The sequence below is a fragment of the Lineus longissimus genome, chromosome 11 (assembly GCF_910592395.1).
Source record: "Lineus longissimus chromosome 11, tnLinLong1.2, whole genome shotgun sequence".
NCBI classification, from domain to species: domain Eukaryota; kingdom Metazoa; phylum Nemertea; class Pilidiophora; order Heteronemertea; family Lineidae; genus Lineus; species Lineus longissimus.
The window spans coordinates 3,828,875-3,848,767 of NC_088318.1; the positions used below are offsets into that span (position 1 = coordinate 3,828,875).

Genomic DNA, 19,893 nt, shown 5'->3' on the forward strand with positions numbered 1-19,893 from the left:
TCAATTATTCCTACTTAATTTTGGTGTTTTTGTGGTGAATTTTAGGCCACAGCTCATGCCCGGCCTCCTGTCCGAGAATAGGAAAGATCTACTTTCGTTGAAGCCCTTTTGAGAAATCCGACAATAAGTTTGGGTGTGACACTCCGACTTGTCCTTATTCGTTGGTGTGGTTTAATTGCATGGTTTATCCCCTCCGTTAAAATATGTTTGCAAATCTGTAAGACAGTGTTTTGATATTATATTTTGCAGTTGTACCAATCAGCTATCAATCTCAAGCAACTATCAGTCATCAATCAAGCAACGAAGTTATGTTTGATGGAAATATAAAGACATTAGAGAGAATAAGATTGGGTTATTATCAGTGCAAGACCAGAAGACCCGCGTCCAGTATCGCCATTGGGGCGATAACAGTAGCTTGTCACAATGTCCCAGGTCTGAATAGTTGTTACCAGCCGGCTTCACTCGTCCTAGACCCTGTCACAACGCTGATTTCACCATGCTAAATGTTCACTATGGTGAATCCAAGGGTAGGCCCTCGCGCCTGCCTGCGGTTATAAGATAGTATAGAAAAGACGGCCATGGTTCTTCACAAGCATGGTGAGATGATAGCTCAGTCTAAGGTAGTAGGCCCTGATGTGCATGTCGTCTAGAGCACAGTGAGATGTTAGGTCTGTCCAAGACATTAGGGCCGTGACTGTTGTAGCCAAGAGACAAGGCTGTGAATGTCTTCCAGAAAACTGTGAGATGCTAGCTTAGACCAAGTCAGTAGATTATGATGCATTTACTTGAATGACGTTACAGAGAGAAGTTCGCTCAATCCAAGGAAAAGGGCCAGAGTGGCTGTTTTACGATTGAAGCAAAAATTTGTGTAGGGTTGTGACTGTCTTCGGAGAGTATGTGCCAAGTACCAACAGACATTAGTCGGTCAATTTGACTCATACAAGTACTTCGATTTGCAGGATCCCCCCCGATGCGCACTTGATTAAGCTTAGAGTAACCAGCTTATTCGAAGTGGCTGCCAATTTCTGAATTGGAGCGAAAATACTTTGATTTGAAGGGAAATGACCTCGATTTGAAGCGAAACGATTGGGGGCGAAAAGGTCAGGGAGCGAAATGACCGGATACCGATGACGTCAAACTCTGGGAAAACCCCTCTTTGCTAATCATTTTATCATGATTACTACGCAAAATGATAAATGAGAGTATATAGCGTATAGCTGTCTAAAAGTCTGATAAAGAAATTTTTCTGATAACATATATGATTTGTAACATATAAAAAGACATCAATTGACTTCTCAAGGTTCTGAGCAGTTTTTAATATAGAACTACTTTTATTCGGAATAGCACAATAGCAGGTGCTCTTGGGTCTGATGATAACATCTCTGAATGACTGTGTGAGGTGATGTTTTCCTCCCCAATTTTCTATGATTTCTCCGTAAAACCACTCCAACATGTCCACAGACAGGCTCCAACGTCTTAGGTATATCCTTAGGAAGGAACATATCGCAAACAAAAAGGAAAAAGGTATTTTATCAAGGCATAAAACGGGCGATGAAATCAATGTTCTCCCCGGTACACTCTGGGAAGATTATGAAGACAAGCAAACGAAGAAACATGAAAAAATTGGATTCAGTTATTTCTCTTCTTTGGATTTTGATAATTTGATTCTAAGTTGTCCGCCTTCTGATGTTACGCGGATTAACCAAGGGGAGTATGAGCTTCTTGCGTCAATCAGCACTTGTGCTGATCGCATGAAAGTTTTTGAGGACAAGGCCTGGCTTGGAGAAGGTCTCTCTTTGGATGTAGGAAGTTACGTTCATATTCATCGGTATCCAAACTTGCCCGAGAAGGCTCCTGGAGTAATAAAGTATAAGGGAAGTTTGAGCGGCATCAAAGGACTATGGTTTGGAGTAGAACTTTTGGTAAGTTAGGTCATATCATTGTGCGATGATATCTTTTGGTTAAGTGGTTGTAAGCTAACCAATCCAGTTTGCAGTGTTTGTATGTGACTGTAATGACACTGGTGATGTCAATGTTTAAATATGTACACGGTATGTTGAATTACATTCTGTGTGCCACAGCACTTTCAAATTACAATAGAACCTCCCTCAGCGGAGCCCTCTGGGAGAAGGACGCCCTCTAGCCTGACACACCCTGGAGACAAGTTTTTGGTCCTAAATGGTTGGTTGTTTCTACATGTGATTTGACCTCTGTAATCAGAAGACTTCCAGTGCGTCATGCTTTGTAAGTCCCAAATTTTTCCTTTACAGAGACGTTCTACTGTTTATTTGTAAATTTGACCACTTTTATAGCCCAAAAAATGCCGGTACACTGTAGTAACTAGTATATTATTGTAACTATGGCTGAAATGATGCTGGTAAGTTGATGATGGCAACAGGAGCAAGGTTTCGTTGGTGATTGCAAGATGAAGATAGAGAGGCCTTGTTGCAATCTTACCTAAGTGTGCGATGAATAGCTTGAGATGAATAGCCACCAGTTTATAGATGCATAAAAAAACTTGGGTGGCACAAGACAGACACAGCGTTATCATTTATCAACACTTCAATCGATTTGATTTTAACTTCAAATTCGAAGTCCTTACTAGAGTACATGTAGCATGAAGTAAAAAATAGCGATATCTTTGCTTGGCCTATTAGGCATGTTTATAATGAGGGCTTTTGAAATCAACAAGATGTAGACTTAAACATGTACATGTACCAGTATCAAGAGTGTATAATCCTTGTGATAAAATAAGCAAGTCGTCACCCAAAGTTGCCATCATGATAAAATTTATACCAGACATGCTGGTGGTTGGGACGACATAAATTTGGTATTATTTTATCATGAATATGAATATTATCATTAAACCCGTAATTTTTTTCTAGCTGGGCCCTCATCTGCATGCATTTTTTTATGGCCACCTTTACATACAACTAGGATGTAAAGGTGATGATGAAAATAGAAAAAGGTGTAGATGAAAATATAGAACTCTACTACAAAAATGTAAGTGGTGTGCACATTGTAGACGTCCAAGTATAAATTTAGTAGAAGCAAAAATATATACCTCGCTTATATATAGTTTTGATTGAAGTATAAAACATCGCCTGTATATTTTTGATTGAAGTAATCTGATACAGTTTGGGGTACTACATGTCCCCCCCCACAAAAAGCAAAGGGATGGAAATTTTATGATTTGATGAGGATACATGAACATGTATTTAAAAAAATTCCAGTTTTGCCAATGTTGTTGAAATTTTATTGGCAATGCCTATTAAATGATGATGAAAATTTCCATACAAGAAAAGAAAAAATCTGATTATGAGTATGACTATTCAATGAAAGGTTTACTAATCAAGCCAGTATGTAGTAAGATCTATTTTTGAATCTGTAAACATTTCTCAAAGCAGCATCACCCACAAAGGTATTTGTGATGCTGGATGGTTCATCCGTAAATGTCAATGTCAAAAGGATAAGTCAAGTCATGGCAGACCCTGGGCCAGGTGGTGTCATCTTGCCTGAGGTGGATGACAAAGCCTCTGTTTCATTGGCCATATAGTTTCCCCTGGACGTATTTTCAGGGAATTGTGACATTTTCAAGATAACCACAATTTACAAAATCCTTGGTTTTCTTCTCTAGAAGAAAGTTAGATAGTTAGAATGTCTGACATTTTGCCAGTTCTTGGCGGGAGCAAGGGACATAAATCCCCTCCTTGCTTGGAAGAAGAAGAGGGTATGTCTGCTACAAAAGTTTGTTTAAGTAGCTTATGGCTTAGGATGTAATAAAAGTAGGAAATTACTGAGAACGCTCATTTCTGTGAAAAATAATTTTGTGCATTTATCAATCTTGTCAGAAACACTTTTCATCTTCTTCTATTGATGCATGATCACCGGCGATCAGAACTCCCTAATCACTGCTAGTGCCATTTAAATTTTCAGCCAATTAGTTTGTTGCATGCTGCTTTGATTTGAATGCAGATTTTTTTAAAACTCATCTCCAGGAAGGCTGAGTGTCTTGGCTTAAAAAATGGGTCACTTCACTTTGTCATGTGAATTAGATGGTCTCTGATGCGGGATGTACGTCCACAGTCTCGATCTCCATGCGCCAATTCAAACCTTCGTAAGGAGTGGCCCGCCTTCAATGCCTGGAGCCTTGATCTCCATGCTCCATTCAAACCTTTGTAAGGAGTGGCCCGTCTTGAATGCCTGGAATCAGTGTGTACTTCAGTTTGTACGTATTGTTTGAGTTCAGGGGAGACCCCTTCAACTTTTGATATGTTGACAAGGCAAAGCCAAGAATTATTGACTCCGTTCTCGGAAATGTTGCAAAGTTGATAAGCAATAACCACGATAAGCGATGTTGAAAACTGACACTAATGTAGGAGTCTTCTACTCTAGCTTTACAAATTTGTCGTTTCAACTTTCCCTGTGAATTTTGAACCTCTACTGCCTGAAGATACAAATAGAATCGAAAGCAATTAGAATTAAGAATTGATGAAGAGCTTTCAGTTAAAATCCCATTTCACTTTGGCATCCTTGCCACCGGCAAATTGTTGAGCATTGTCTTTTTGCAATGACATAAGAACGTAATCATCAGGTTTGTTCTCTGTAATGGAAGGGGGCTGCCTAGGTGATATAAGATAGAAATGGTTTGGGTAAAACTGTCAAAGTCCAAACCTCACCAACAGAGAGCGTCTCGGACTCCTTTTACTTGTGTGAGGGAGGCCACAGTAAGTTATTGCTACAAGTCCACTTTTAAAGAATGGAATGTGAGATTTAACTTCATCCCACATGCTGTAGGGTGGCCCCGACTTCTCAGTTGACCTTGAGAGAGCAGAACTAAGCACAAATCTGCGAGGACCGTTGGATGGTCCATCATCTTTTGACTACTATGAAATTGAAAATTTGATAGTGAATATCAAATGCTGAAGAAGAAACCGAAAGGTTCCTCTGCATCACTTTTCTCAACATTTCTGTAATCTTTTTTTGTGATGTAAAAAACGATGATAAGAATAGTCTAAAAGCTTAGCTTTTTGACCAAAGGGGTTTGTGTCGGTTGGATTCTTTCTGTGATCTCAACAAAATTCTTTCGAGAGCCAACCTTAAGGTCATGAAAAGCTAGACACAAAACTTTGTGGAGTCTCGAATAGAGTTTTAACAATTCTCACCTACATTCAAACCATGCTTCTAACTCAGTACTTAAGAAGCATGAGTTGAAACATGTGATTATCTACCCTCACGTAAATGTCTGAGTTCAAAATGTATCTTCCTTCCCAGGAAATATACAGACGACAAAATGTTTACAAAGACAGTAATGCTTTGAACTTTCTTAAGACGCTATGTTAAACCATTTATCTCCAATAGCACAGAGCAAACCCCGGGCAACCCTTCTCCTTTGACGTCACCATCGATACCCGGTTGCTCTTGCCCTTATATAGTCTGAAGAATCCCCGTCCTTTGAGGCAAAAATCGTCATTTGAACAAGAAACGTCATTGTGGATTTTCGTTGCCAGGTGATCATACAGACACAGATATTGGACTTGGAGGAAGAACGTCGCAGAATTTACTAGTGTTGATTTCGCCCCATATGCAAGAATTACACATACATTCAGTACATTTCCACTCATTCTGTACATATAAGTCTCGCAATCTTGGGGTGACACCAACTTGAATTGAGTTCACAGTAACTTGGTGAAAATCATCTGTAATTGAAGTGTGCAGTGTGGTTTTGGCAACAAGGTGAAACTGACAAATACATGTATGCACTTTGGTATTTGAACTGTCACAATAGCAAACTAAAACACTGTAATTGACATTCACATACGCTGATAGTATATGTATCTGAGGAGTCGATAACCTTTGTACACTTTTTCCTGAAATTGATTTGTCTGTAAAGTTAGCCTGCAGATTGTCGAATCGTCTCATTTGTCTGCTGTCGCTTTCAATTTTGCATCGATTCTTATTTTTCATAGAACAATTAAACCAGATAAACTGGTAATGATCTTTCTACTCTTATGTTCAAAATTGATTTTGCAATGCTTTTAATTAGTTTTCCTCTGTGTTTTGTTTACTATGAATTATTCTTTTTTTAAAGTTTGAGTCGAGTATGGAATCTCTGTAACGCAGTGTTTACATGCGATTCATGTTGTTTATTGTGACGGTTCACGTGTCCCGTGTGATGGGTCACGTGTCCCGTGTGACGGTTCACGTGTCCCTTGTGACGGTTCACGTGTCCCTTGTGATGGTTAACGTGTCCCGTGTGACGGTTCACATGTCCCTTGTGATGGTTAACGTGTCCCGTGTGACGGTTCACGTGTCCCTTGTGACGGTTCACGTGTCCCTTGTGACGGTTCACGTGTCCCTTGTGACGGTTCACGTGTCCCTTGTGATTGTTCACGTGTCCCTTGTGACGGTTCACATGTCCTTTGTGATGGGTCACGTGTCCCGTGTGACGGTTCACGTGTCCCTTGTGACGGTTCACGTGTCCCTTGTGACGGTTCACGTGTCCCTTGTGACGGTTCACGTGTCCCTTGTGACGGTTCACGTGTCCCTTGTGATTGTTCACGTGTCCCTTGTGACGGTTCACGTGTCCCTTGTGATTGTTCACGTGTCCCTTGTGACGGTTCACATGTCCTTTGTGATGGTTCACGTGTCCCGTGTGACGGTTCACGTGTCCCTTGTGATGGTTCACGTGTCCCTTGTGATGGTTCACACGTCCCTTGTGATGGTTAACGTGTCCCTTGTGACGGTTCACGTATCCCTTGTGACGGTTCACGTGTCCCTTGTGATGGTTCACACGTCCCTTGTGATGGTTAACGTGTCCCTTGTGACGGTTCACGTGTCCCTTGTGACGGTTCACGTGTCCCTTGTGATGGTTCACACGTCCCTTGTGATGGTTAACGTGTCCCTTGTGACGGTTCACGTATCCCTTGTGACGGTTCACATTTCCCTCATCACGGATCACGTGTAGATGTTGCTTTGATGTAACACAGTCCAAGAACTTGAGGGTACATGTAGGTTGATCGAGCAGCTCATCTAAGTTCTAACTGAATGGTCTCTGGATAGATCCGGTTAACGTCAGATCTACGGTTGTTGATGTTAACTGTGCTGTAAAGTTCCCAGTCTTAACTTTTACGAGGTGATCATTGCACCTTGGCAAAAATAATGGAGGATGATAACAAATTTCTATGACGTTGTATTTAAGTCTATGGTTATTGGTTTCTCATTCTCTACTTCTTCACACAGCCCATCAATCTCCCCTCACTTTCTTCAGACGAACTATTATTCCCGATGTTGTTCACAAAACGAGAGAGATATTCGTGAAAATTCTAAACAGATGAAAAATAAGACTCGTTACACGTCAAGTCTAGAACAGATTTGTTGTACAATGGCAAAAAGTTTGAATAATTCGAAGCATTTGGCAAAATTTCAACCAGTAGAAAGTGACTGTGCATACAGCTTCTATGGCGTCAGTGTAATTCATGTAGTTGAACTTCAGCAGAAGCATACGCTTTAATTCTTGTTGCGTGGACGGTGCGAAGTGCGAAGAATGCACGGTTTTCTCAGCAGGGGTTGGATATTTCATACCTGTGTATACGGCGTACCTGAGGAGCCGGTTTTACCGGTATATATCAGTGGTTACGAGCTGTTGCTAGATGATGGAGGTGATTTTTCTCCTGCGTGTATGTTTTTAGTGGGCCTACTCAATACTCGTAGGTTTTGTTCTAACGCTGATGGATGTATACCAGCAGCACCCATTATAGTGTAAAATGATAGTTTTCTACGTTGTTAAAGTAAACGTCTTCTTCAATAATATGGGATGCTAGATATTCAAAATACAAAAAATGTAAGTTTTGAGACCATACACTATACAGTGTATTTAACAATGATAATGATACTTTAAAAATAATACCAAAAATTCTTGATAATACCAATAAGCACTGATAGTGATATCGTGGCTTTGCAAGGCCTGATCAAGGCGTTACCCTTGAGCATTCATCACTTCATGCAGTGTTAGTTCACGATATCATTGAGTTTCAAGGCGCCTGAGACATGTACACGTACTTATTGTGTGCATGTACATGTATATCGAAAGTTCTTTTTATCTCTAGGTCAACACATAGTTTCAGTTTCCAAATGGCCCCTTTCGATTATATGGTAAAAATCTATTTTCAATATAAAGAGCTTGGGTATTATGATTGCGAGATTCCCCTAACCTCATTCAGAAGTGGATCAATAGTTGGGTCTTAAATTGGCATTTGCGTAATAAAAGTAGTGCACAATATTGTATTTGTTTCGCATGATCTCTGTTGGCCAGAACTGGGATAACCTGTGTCACGTGCTCAAAGGCAGGCATGCTGAATCTAAACTCAGTTGTTTAGGCCTAGCTATGTGCTGTTTCTGTTGAACCAGGCCTTAGATGAAATTGATGCTACCTGCCATGATGTGGTTTAGCTAGGAGCTGGTATTTCATGCATTTGTATGTATGAAGTACAAGTACATGACTAACTAGCTTGCAAAGCATGTTGATAAAGTCTTAGCAAGTTACCTGTACATAACATCTCATTGCAGTGTAGGTCTTCATCTTAAAGCGAACTTGGTACAAGCGATACAATGCCCTTACCCTCAGTCGGTATCAAAGCAATTGATGCATTATCACGTCATACGTAAGTTTCTGAATGGAACCCTATTGCAGGCTCATCAGGCCGAGTCTAGCTTACTGATCTGCTGTGGACTTAAGAAAATGAGAAGGTCCATTTTCACTGCCCGAGAAAACACTACTATTGTAGATGAAGTTTTTTGACAGAAATAATGCTCAATTGAGTTAAAGTCGGCATTTGTCTCTCAGATGCCAATTGAGCGTCTACAGTTCTCATCAAAAGTAATCCTGTAGTGTAAGACTTCATTAAGCTGGTCTCCTTTATAGCAGATTGGCAGCACGGTTCGGCAGTTCGTGTCTTGGTACAGTTGAGATCAGAGTGACGCGACAGCGTTGCCTCCTGATGAACGAGTGCCTGCTGATATTGGCTCTTGCCCAAGTGATCTTGTTAAACCAGATCAATAGTGACAATGCTAGAATGAAGTTGTCACACTTCATTGTCTTAGGCAGTCTCCTTACAGATTGGCGGCGTGGTCTCGCGGGTTGGGTCGTGGACGAAACCCACAAACTATCAAACCCAGTTCTATGGCACAATCATTACCCCCTGACAACCTATTTTGGTACAATGTATTGGCTGTTGTATGAGTGATCTCAGTTTACATTGTAAGGATTGACCAAAGGTACCACCATTTGATTAGACTTTGAAACTCTTAAAGTAAAGCAACTAGAACTCTTTCAACATGAAGTGAATGCCAATTTCAACGGTGGGAGTCGGTTTAAAACCTGTGATCAGTGGCGACAACCCCTGAGTGAAATACACTCTGGTAGTTTTGAGTCATGGTTCAGTTCAGAGTGACATAAATGGAGATGAAGCCATGTCTTATCAGGCCTGGTCTATCGTGTATAAGACTATCGAGAGCATTGGCTCCAAATGAATGGGATCAAGTGCCGTTGTTATTGGTTGTCGCCTTAGTGATCTTGATAAATCGGAACGGAAGCGACAACGCTGGAATGAAGTAGCCACACTTTGTGGTATTAGGCGATCTCCTTGGCAGATTGGCAGAACAGTCAAGCGGTTTATTGTGTCATGGCTGAAGCCAGAGTTAAATGATGGCAAATGAAGGTAGAATGTTGATGATGTGTGCCATTACTGCATGTGTAGTGCATGGGGTTGGTTGGGTAGAGGAGGGGCAAGTACATGGAGATAACTTCACAATTTTAGGGAAGTTGTCGCTTCCAGGGCAGCATCTTCCGAGTCTTCTCTTCAATAGGACATGAATCTAAATCTGACAGATCCAAATCAGATTGATTTTGAGCTCAGCTGCCAAAGTCAGCAGACCTGGTGTCCCTCCATCTGAAAACATGTGGGCTTGTGGGGCACTTCAAATCTGGTCATGAGGTTGAACAGCCAAGGAACCCCAGGTTTGTACATTGTACCCATGCATTTCCCTTGGGCCTCTTGTTGAATTACTTGATATAATTTGGCACTTCATTATGGTCCTCTCCAACAAAATGATTTAAAAATCCCTGGTGACTATCACTAGCTTGTCTGACCGGTAGTTGTTTTTCATTCATCTAAAATATCAATATGTATACAAATATAAGTTGGTGTTTCTTTGCAGTTTTCTCTAACTAACGTATGAAATTTAATAGCTAGCTACTGTTAGCTTGTCTGACAAGAGGGATAGCCTTTTATATACATGTATGGTTCCAGATAATCAAAACACTCCAAACCTGCAGAGCATTACTTCTTTGTGGTCTCCAATCAATGCTGTGGAAATCAGCGGTGCGGAGCTCTCAATCTACCCACTTCTCTGACTAGAGGCGTCATTTTTGAAAGCTGGCCCAATATGCCAAGTCGAGGTGTTGTTTGGTTCCTAATAGATGGAAACTAGCATAAATTACACATATCAGTTGATCGAGTATCAAAGTTACTCTACATCATTCTGTCACCATGACGACGTATGGCGCCATTGTCATCAGGTGCTTCGTGAGGCCTCAGTTTGCAAACTGTGACAACGATTTTGTTGTGAGTTGTAGATAGGGTGTTCGACTGTAACTACACAATCTCAGCTTTCAATTCCTGGCCGTCTGCCTTTGAACTTGTGACATGGTAACATCTCAATAAGTGGGTGACATGATTTTCGCATAAGCCTTATTCCTGCAATCTTGGATGCGTGGCAGGACCGAAAAGCAACATTTCCTCCAAAATATCTGAAGATGCAAACATGATATATGACTCAAAATATATGTACATTTTGTCAAAAAATTGAGCAAATTAGTGAAACTGCCTCAATATTTGTAGTTTTCGCTTCTGCCATTTGGTGATGATATAAATCTAAGGCTGTCGACTCCCCTAGATTGGACCAAGTTAGAGATAAAAGAATATCAACATTTCATAGTTTTCACGTTCTGCCTTTTGGTGACTATAACTGTGGTTATCTTCTATTCTAGATTCGATAAAAGAATCATAACATTTCGTAGTTATCACTGCCTTTTGGTGACTAAGGTTGTCTTCTAGATTAACCTAGACCAAGTTAGGGATAAAGAATAAGAATATCCAATCATTTCCTAAAGTACATGTGCCTGTTCTTCAGGCAGGAAAGGTGTCTAGGGATTGTGAGCAGGGCTGTATAAGCGAACATGCTGATTTCCTCTGGATGCATCTTGGGCAGTACAGGCAAAGTCTTCGCCGACTACTTTCGCCGACAGAGATGGCTCTTCAACAGAAGAGAATGTCTGGCATTCACTTTGTGGTGATCAATGCACTCTGATGGTCTTCAGAATCAGAATGATATCATAACTAGCTCGATCTAGTTGCATCAGGTCCATTCATGTTTATATGCAAGAGAGGACCCAATATATAAGAATAGACTCTGATTGAATGTTTTTTTAAAATACTTCTTTCAATGCTCATTTGACTTGTCTTAAACCTAATTTTTCAAATAAAGTTCTTTTTGTCTGCCCCAATTTTGGTGCCCCCTATAAATTTGACTGCACACACTGTTAAATCGTTTGTATTTGGGGTAATTTTTATTAAAAGAGGGTTGCTGGAGACATTTTTGTCATGACTATATAAATTATTTTCATTTTCAATTTTCTGCAACCAATCCTTGTAAAGATGGCTTTTGGTCACACTACAGTCACCAAAAGTTGAGTTGCCAAGCTGCAGATTGTAGTTTATCGTATAGGACTGATGTGGTCTTTGCGACACAGCCCGTCGGCAATACTGTCAGCTGCAGCTTCTTATCAATGCCATAGTGGAAGATCTTAGTCCTGTGTATGAAGGAACTGTCTAAAAAACACAACAGACTCTCCTTTGAAGCTGGCCACATATAACTTGTGTGGGAAGTAAAAAACCAGAGCATCTGATGCTATAAAGGCTTTTAGAAATATTACATGGACTTTCATGTTGGTATTTTTCAATGGCAACGAATTGTGATCTCTAGTTATCCATCAGGTTGTGTTCCTGGTATGTTCCAGCATGACTTTGAGCAGTTTTCTGTAACATTGTGGTTCATTTTGAGGCAAGTATGGAGATGTCCTCATTTGCAAGTAAATGGCTTCATATCATTCCAAGCCACATTGAAAAGGAGTTAAAACTTAAACATCTTGAAATGACTTTGGGCCAAAACACAAAATTGCCACACTCAATAGCTTGGCCAATCTTTCTTTGGTATTTGGTCTAGAAATGAAGCAAACTATATTCATACTAGATGAGAGATCTGCACATCTGTGATCCGGCCTTGCAGTAGAAATCAGCCTTTTTGTAACCTTGAAGATTCGCGCGCTACGTTCTCCGTGGCACACTGATTGTCTACAATGCAAATTATATGCCTTTAGTGTGCGGACCAACATACTCCGCAGCAAAATTCACTCGCGTTACCATGGTATTTTGCTGCTGCTCCTCTCATGCAGCAAAAGCTATCCATTTATTCTTTATCCTCAGTACACATCAAAACACCCTCGCTATGTATTGTAGGCTGAAAATCATTTGCCAACACCTTCACATCTTTTTATTTCTCATTCAGCGAAAATAACCAAAATAAATGTTGTTGCCAGGAATATCATGACCTTTAGATTAATCCTCCGCGTTGTGATATTGTGATAGCTTTGCCAATAATGGGATTGAGAGCGTCTCGGGACATTTATATTATTAAAGTTTATTTCAGCGGGCGTAATGCATCTTCTGTGCATTATGTATGCATCTAGTGGGCTGATTTTCAAAAATCATGCGACTGTTTGAAACCCGTATTCTCAATTCGCTGCGTGTAGAAAAACCCTTGCGAGCGCTTCCATCTAGTATCCAGATTCAAAATGACTGAGACGTGGTTAGCCCATACCCGTGGACTTCCAGGTTGACTGGGTAAAAAGATGATAAAAGTTCTCATAATTAGTGGTTGATTTATGTAACATACCTGTTGCTCTTCTTGTTCCAACTGCATTCGTACATACTTGGTTACTGAGTTCATTTCACCTTGGAATCTGTGTAGAGATGTACAGCAATGTAATGATGATGCAGATATAGTTAGGTTGAAACGTATCTTCGACAGGTGAAAACAAGATTTTTCTTTTGTTGTAATGGATTACAGTAACAGCAGCCTTGTGGCTGACAGCTGTAAGTCACTGGCACCCTTTCACCAATTGGGCAAGGAACACCGAACAGCAAGTTTCCTATCAGGGTTGATTCAGTGCCACAATGGTCTAAAATCACCTCTAAGGGCATCTAGATTTCGAAAACTTCCTGGGGGAGCACCCCAAGACCTCCACAAAAGCGTGCCTAATCAACTCGTGCAGTCTGCTGAAAAATGTCTGATATGTGACTCGCTCTACCAAAACTAGGCGCTTGTCGCATCTGAACTCGACAGGTTGATACGGACTTTTTGTTCATTTCCCTATTGTAGACCTTTTGTGAAATCTATTACAAACTGATTTGGTCACATTTCACAAAAGGTCTACAATAGGGAAATGAACAACAAGTCCGTATCAACCTGTCAAGTTCAGATGCGACAAGCGCCTAGTTTTGGTAGAGCGGGTCACATATCTGTCCAGTCTTGTCCTTGTCTTTTTTTTACGTGTGATTGAATTGAATACTCTGAATGTCCGTGTCTGTGTTTACAAAATGTGACCTGATAATTTTGAAGATGATATTGGAAATTGGTACTTTTTAGATATAAAAACGAGCCAAGATGTTTTTGTGCTGGTAAAACATCTTCATTGGCAGAAAAAAAGGTCAGTTTTTCCGAGCGCGTTCAATTTTCTTCCAACTAAATCTGCATCTTCAATTCTAGATGATTTGGAAGAAACCCGGTGGCACCATTCGCCGTGGGGAGCAGGTAAGGCCGATTCTCCTCAATGTTGTAACCAGCGCCACCTTTCAATCCCACTTCTCACTACTTCCAAAATCCTGTGGTTTTCACATCCAAACCCCTGTGATTTTCAATGTTGCTCCACGTCCCTGTGATCAGTTTTAGCATTTAGCCTGATGTTACATTGTTAGTATTCACTTTTAACCCGTTTAAGCGGATTATGGGTAAGTTTTGCAATTATATTTTTTCACTACTTTCTTCTGTGTATACTGCTGTATAAAGCCTCAACTCCAAAATCAGTCCTGATGAAGAAACGATAGTGTCATTAAAAAATCAAAGTCAATCAAAAAATGGAGTCGTATTACACTGCCAATTAATCTTTATTTTGATCAACACAATATCATTGATAATTTTAAAGATGATACTTTAAATTACCATTCTATAAAGGTTTCAATAATTCATCAGTATGTGAAGTGGCAATGTTTCAGGTTTCAGTATGGTTCCAAAACTTGATCTTCTGTATTTCTCAACATCCCTCTGTCTTCTGAAGTTTAATCGCTTGCCATAATTGTGCCCCCAGCAAACTGTTTTGCTGTTCTCTTGCTGTGTCTGTTTCAAAATCACTAAAGTATTACTGATATGAGATACTTTTCTTGACTGTTTGAATTTTCACAAGGGTTCATTCTTGTGCCATATTAACAAAATACAGCAGAAGCCTCTCTATCAAGGACACCCTTTGGACTGGCAAGTGCTGTCCTTAGTAGAGAGGTGTCCTGATTAGAGAGGTCAAATTGAATGGAAACAACCGCTTTGGGACCAAAACTAGTGTCCTTAATTAAGAGGTGTCCTGATTAGAGAGGGCAAATTGAATGGAAACAACCACTTCGGGACCAAAACTAGTGTCCTTAATAGAGAGGTTGTCCTTGATAGAGAGGTGTTTGCTGAAGGAGGTTCCACTGTTCCTGCTATTACATTAGCAGATGAGTTCCACGTGCTAGCATACATGCAGGGAATTCTTTAAAGCTTTTCAGTTGCAGACCTGACTTTGGGATTTGTTTCAATTTCACTAAAGATGGCCGAAAATACGTAGACATTTTGCACAGCTTAATGTACTTCAGTGCATGGGTCACCATGGCTAAGTTGAAGTGAAATCAAGCATGGGTTCTCTGCTTCCTGAAGCCAGATTGCAGTCAAGGAATCCAAGGTAATCATATTGGCAGGATATTGCAAAACATAGGATTGCCGGGCATATTTGTTGGATGTATCATACACTTGGGATTGGGCAGTGCTGTCCTGGCTTGAGTGGGAATCTAAACCTAATGAATATTATTGCATTCAGGGCTGGCCATGTATTTTGATATCCGTTGGCATTACAGTTTGTTTCCAGTGTAAAAGTTATAGTTTGGGTTTAAAGTTTGATATCAAGTGTCATAGACGTGTCATCCAACTTCAGTCTTGAACCCTGGTCAATCCTAAAACCTTTCAGTAGAACTCAGATGAGCTGCCACCACCATAACATTTCTGACTGGTACCCATTTATAGGCCTGTAAGGCAAGTGAGAGAAAGATACCTGCCTAAGGTCTCACGCCGACTGTGGGGATTGAACCAGTAACCTCTTGGTGGCTAGCCGCGAGTCCGAGCCAGATCAGTGGTCTCTGGTGGTAAGAAGATTTAGACTGGTGTCAAAGAGTTTTGACAGACACAGAACCCTCTTGACCCACACCTTCAGGGTAGTAAAGATTTCCTTACACTCAACTAAAGAAAACCGATTCATTTCTTTTCCCTCCAACAGTGGCGCTTTTGAAGAAAACTGTAATGTGATTGGGCACGTTAAATGACCGTCGCCCTCAGAGTCCAATCAACCGCACCCTCAGCAAGTCTAGATTCTCCACGTCACACACTGAATAAGGTTACACACCAAATGAGATGATTTAGTTACGAGGCCGGTGCCGGGCATACCCCAAGGAGGACACGTAATTGGCCAAAGTGGAATTCAACTCAGCATACGCCAATAATAGCATGTCTAAGTATCGGCTGGCCACCGCTTTAGGCAAAGTCTTGATTTGAATTGTATTTGATTATTTATGCACCCAGCGCTGGTTTCGGTCAGGTTATTTTTCCTCCGCATTTGCTCTTGTAAAGGTTGTTCGTATTGTGTGTCGGTGCAGTTCCTCATGCTGCACCTGAGGGCCTGAATCCACTATGTAGAAGCAGCAGTTTTCCGGGATGCCAGACCAGAGTGGGATTGTCAGAAGCATACCCTTGGGAGAGGTCATCTACGGTCCTTTAGAAAGTTATATATGTTCCTCCTTGAGCCTTTGAGGTCAGACATGAGTTTATCTGAGGCATATGTCTGTTGTTTGCCTGAAGCCCCTCACCTATCTTCCATGTACATTCGCCTTTGATCTGATTAATTAGTAACTTACGGCTAATTGATCAGGATGATGAGTTGGTTGAGCAGGATGGTCCGTCTTGTTGATGGGGCTTTACCTGTGAGAGGTGTACGCAGTTCCCAAGCCCTGCCCCCATCAACTCGGGGTACATCAGGATGGTATGCTCAAGGGAATGTGTGGGGAGATGGTATTACCTTCTTTCTCAGGAAAGTTTACTTATGAACAGTTGAAAACTGAGCATTTTCATGTAGAAAATATACAAATATGGATCATTTTGCTCCCACCGTCTATTCAAAATTTTGGAGCACACATAGTTGCCCTGAGAATTCTGCAAGTGCGCGCTAAGTTTGAGTAGGAATGGTAAACCAACTGTTCGCCTTATGACTTAAGCCAAGTATGTAAACTTGCTGAAGGTAATATTGCTGTTTTGCTGCTATTTTTGAAGAAATCCCATCCCTAATGCCTTCACTTCAAGGCAAATTATCCTGATGGTTATGCGAAATCTTATGTAGATTTCTTAAGAAAGCTGGCATTATTATATAAAGCACAATTGCTGTTCTCAGATATAGCATGATTGCCGTTCGACTGGCCTGTAGCTGGCTCTTTGGTCATGGGAGGGGCAAAACACCTATATTTTCTGCAGTTCCTCTGAAATCTGAATGAAAGACACATCTTTTGGTAACGGTTACCCCATCCTCCCATCTTTGAATACCAGAGTCAGTCCTGAGTCATCTGTGCCGAGTGTTGACCTGAAGTTCAGGATGCATATAGACCGGCAGCCCAGGGCCCTCGGGTTAGTTGAACTAGGTACCAATATCTGAGTGTGGGAGTGGGTAAAGGGTCATCTGAGATGAATAGATGTGGCAGTCTGCCGGGTACCCCCCCCCGTTGCATGTGGGTCTGGGGACCCCCCAAAAGGACCTAAAATACCCCTCTAGCTACCGACCTCCTCTGTTCTGACTGTGCTGCACACCATCCATGCAAGACTACATTCGAGAAGAGAAATTGCCATGCAGAGAACCAGTGGAAAACATTTCAGAAACATGTTATTGTTAGCCTTGTATTCATTCAGTGTAGCCGCGCGGGCCTACTGATGCCTGTAACTCGGTCTCGGAGCTTTCTTCATTCCACCCATGGCCAGCACACCTGGTTGCGTTTCTGCTATTTCATCGACATGATCCCGAAGATGTCTGAACCATCTATGTGTGATCTCGTAAACTTTGGGCGAAGTATCATGATTTATTGGGTATTGATCTCGGAATGCATCTGGTTGCCACGCGGAAGACCCCCCCACGAAAATTCACTTGTCAAATTGTAAACGCATCCATTACTATTACGTTATTGATAGAAAGGTTTCTGAATTTGTGAGATAATGATTTGAATAATCGCTGAAAATTCAGTTTTTCTTGTGCTTTTGAATAGCCAGCTAGGCATTTTCTGGTTGTTTTATGGGTTGAGGGAGCTGCTCATACCAGAGGGGAAATTGGTCTCTTTTGGGGCAACTACCGTAGGGGAATGGTCTTTTTCGTGATGCTGGCAAAGACTTATATTATAACGGTCTGGATTTTGGGGAGATACACACATATCTTAGTGGTGTGATTTGGCAAAATTCAGGAAGGGCGAGAGATATTTGCTTTTTGATTTACCGAAATTGCCGGTCGAGGGTTGGGATGGGGTTCACTCCCTTTGCCCCCACCCTGTATCAAAGTACATTACCAGTAGAATCCGCAAGAAGGCACAGACTGCCATCCATTCATCCAATCCAATTTCAACAAACAGATACCTTCCCGTAAGAAATTTGTGTTGAACAAAATGGACAAGAATTCATCTATTTTGATTAATGGAATTTTCACAAACCAGGTGAAGATAATTGGGTTACTGGTTCGCATCAGACTCGAATCACCTTAGGAAATGATATCGATTTTGGGTTGGTTTAGAGGCAAAGTAAATGTGACCTTTATCTTATTGAATTTGAGATGTTATTTAGCCGAGAGGGGGCGGGCTGACAGAGTCTGTTGCTCTAGTCCTGTGATTCAAAAGACCATGTATTATGATTCTGTGCACTGCTGACCAGCAAGGCTTACCTTATGAAGCTGAAATTTTCATAAACTAGCTATATAAAATTTTATAAGATTCCTCTAACCTCAGGAAGTGATATCGATTGGATGCAAAAGTAAATGTGATTAGTAATTGAAAGGGGTTTCGGAGAGTTCCTGGTTCCTGAAGAGACTGGCACCGTGTTGGTCCAGTCGTGCAAGTGTTAAAAAGAAGCCTCACATTTTACTAGAAAATGCAATAATTGTTTGTGGTTTGAAAGCAAACCCTGGTCTCTACAATTCCCAATACTGCCTCAGCAGCTCCAGGTTATCCAACTTTGATTAAATTCAGCAAATGCGTTGTCTGCTTAATGCTTGACTTGTAATTGCGTCATCATATCGGTGGAAAGCGTCTGGTATCGACGGCATTAGAAAAACCACTCGTAATGTATCGTTTGGGGAAAATATGTGGATTTGTATGGTAAAGTGGTACAATTATAGAACCTGCAGTGTAGAAAATGACAGACAGTACTGATTATTGTACACAGAGGCTCTAAATATTAAGTGTACTTCATAAACTGCTGGAGTGGCACAGTGAGAACATTGGCTTATGTCAACTCTAAGGTACCTGGTTTGATTCCATGTCGGACTTGTATATACTCATGTGATGAAGCGGGTAGCTCTCGTTTTCTCCAGGTTTTCTGGTTTCCTCCTACATATACAGTAGAATTAGCCCTAACATGTCTTAAGAGCCAAATGTAGGCTACTTCCTTTTGAAATTGTGCATGTGCAAAGACATGCATATCTAATATTTTAACCCTTGACATTTCAAGACTCGGAACGTGGGTGTAGGTGGTTTTATATATCTTGTTGTAACCTTTCTTTATCACGACGCATGCATCACATTAATCTATTAGTGCAGACATTTCATAACAATATCCATGATCAGCTTCAGAAATGGACCAGATAGTTGTCAGTTGTTACAAAGGTGCTAAGCCGTATGACCTTATTGCGTTGGGAAAAGATTTTCGGCAACAATAGACCCCGCCTGATATTGTCTCTGACGTCTCTAAAATTTGTTTAAGAAAATACTTGGGCGAGAATTTTGTGGCCAATAACTGGTACATCCATTTGATTGGGCACTGTGTGTTAGTGATTTCAGCCGGCTTCACTGTCAAAATTACTGCACCTCAGGTGATATTTTCTGGACCAATATGTCTCTCGATCTCGAATACCAATACTTCCGTGTGTTGCGGAGGTCTGCATGTATACATGTTTGCGCTTACTCTATAGATTCTAGACCACCACAGCTACTCTGTGCTAGACCTAATTTTACCTCCATGTCTTGTAACAAGTATGTACTCGTTTCTGCCCCAGATCTTCGAAAGAATGTTAGGCCAGCTAACAGATGTTATGCTATGCAACGTGATCAAGAAATACATTTCAGTGTTTATTGAAGGTAAATATCATGAAATGTATGAGGAGAGGTACTTGACTTTTAGATAAAAGAGGGTCACTGATGAAATGCAGAACCGAATCATCGAATGGAAATTGTCGAA

General features: G+C 41.0%; 1 protein-coding gene across 7 annotated transcripts in view; it reads left to right on the plus strand.

The window, feature by feature from the left end:
* The first annotated feature begins 1,386 nt into the window (after positions 1-1,386).
* Positions 1,387-19,893, plus strand: part of LOC135496375 (uncharacterized) — a 75,688-nt gene continuing 57,181 nt past the window's right edge. For 6 of the 7 annotated variants that reach the window (XM_064785665.1, XM_064785669.1, XM_064785667.1 and 3 more), the window contains exons 1-2: positions 1,387-1,922; positions 13,888-13,932. In XM_064785665.1, coding sequence (XP_064641735.1) covers positions 1,452-1,922; positions 13,888-13,932 — 516 coding nt within the window. In that variant the 5' untranslated portion in view covers positions 1,387-1,451. The remainder of the gene's footprint in view (positions 1,923-13,887; positions 13,933-19,893) is intronic. The other variant, XM_064785666.1, reaches the window with a different exon arrangement.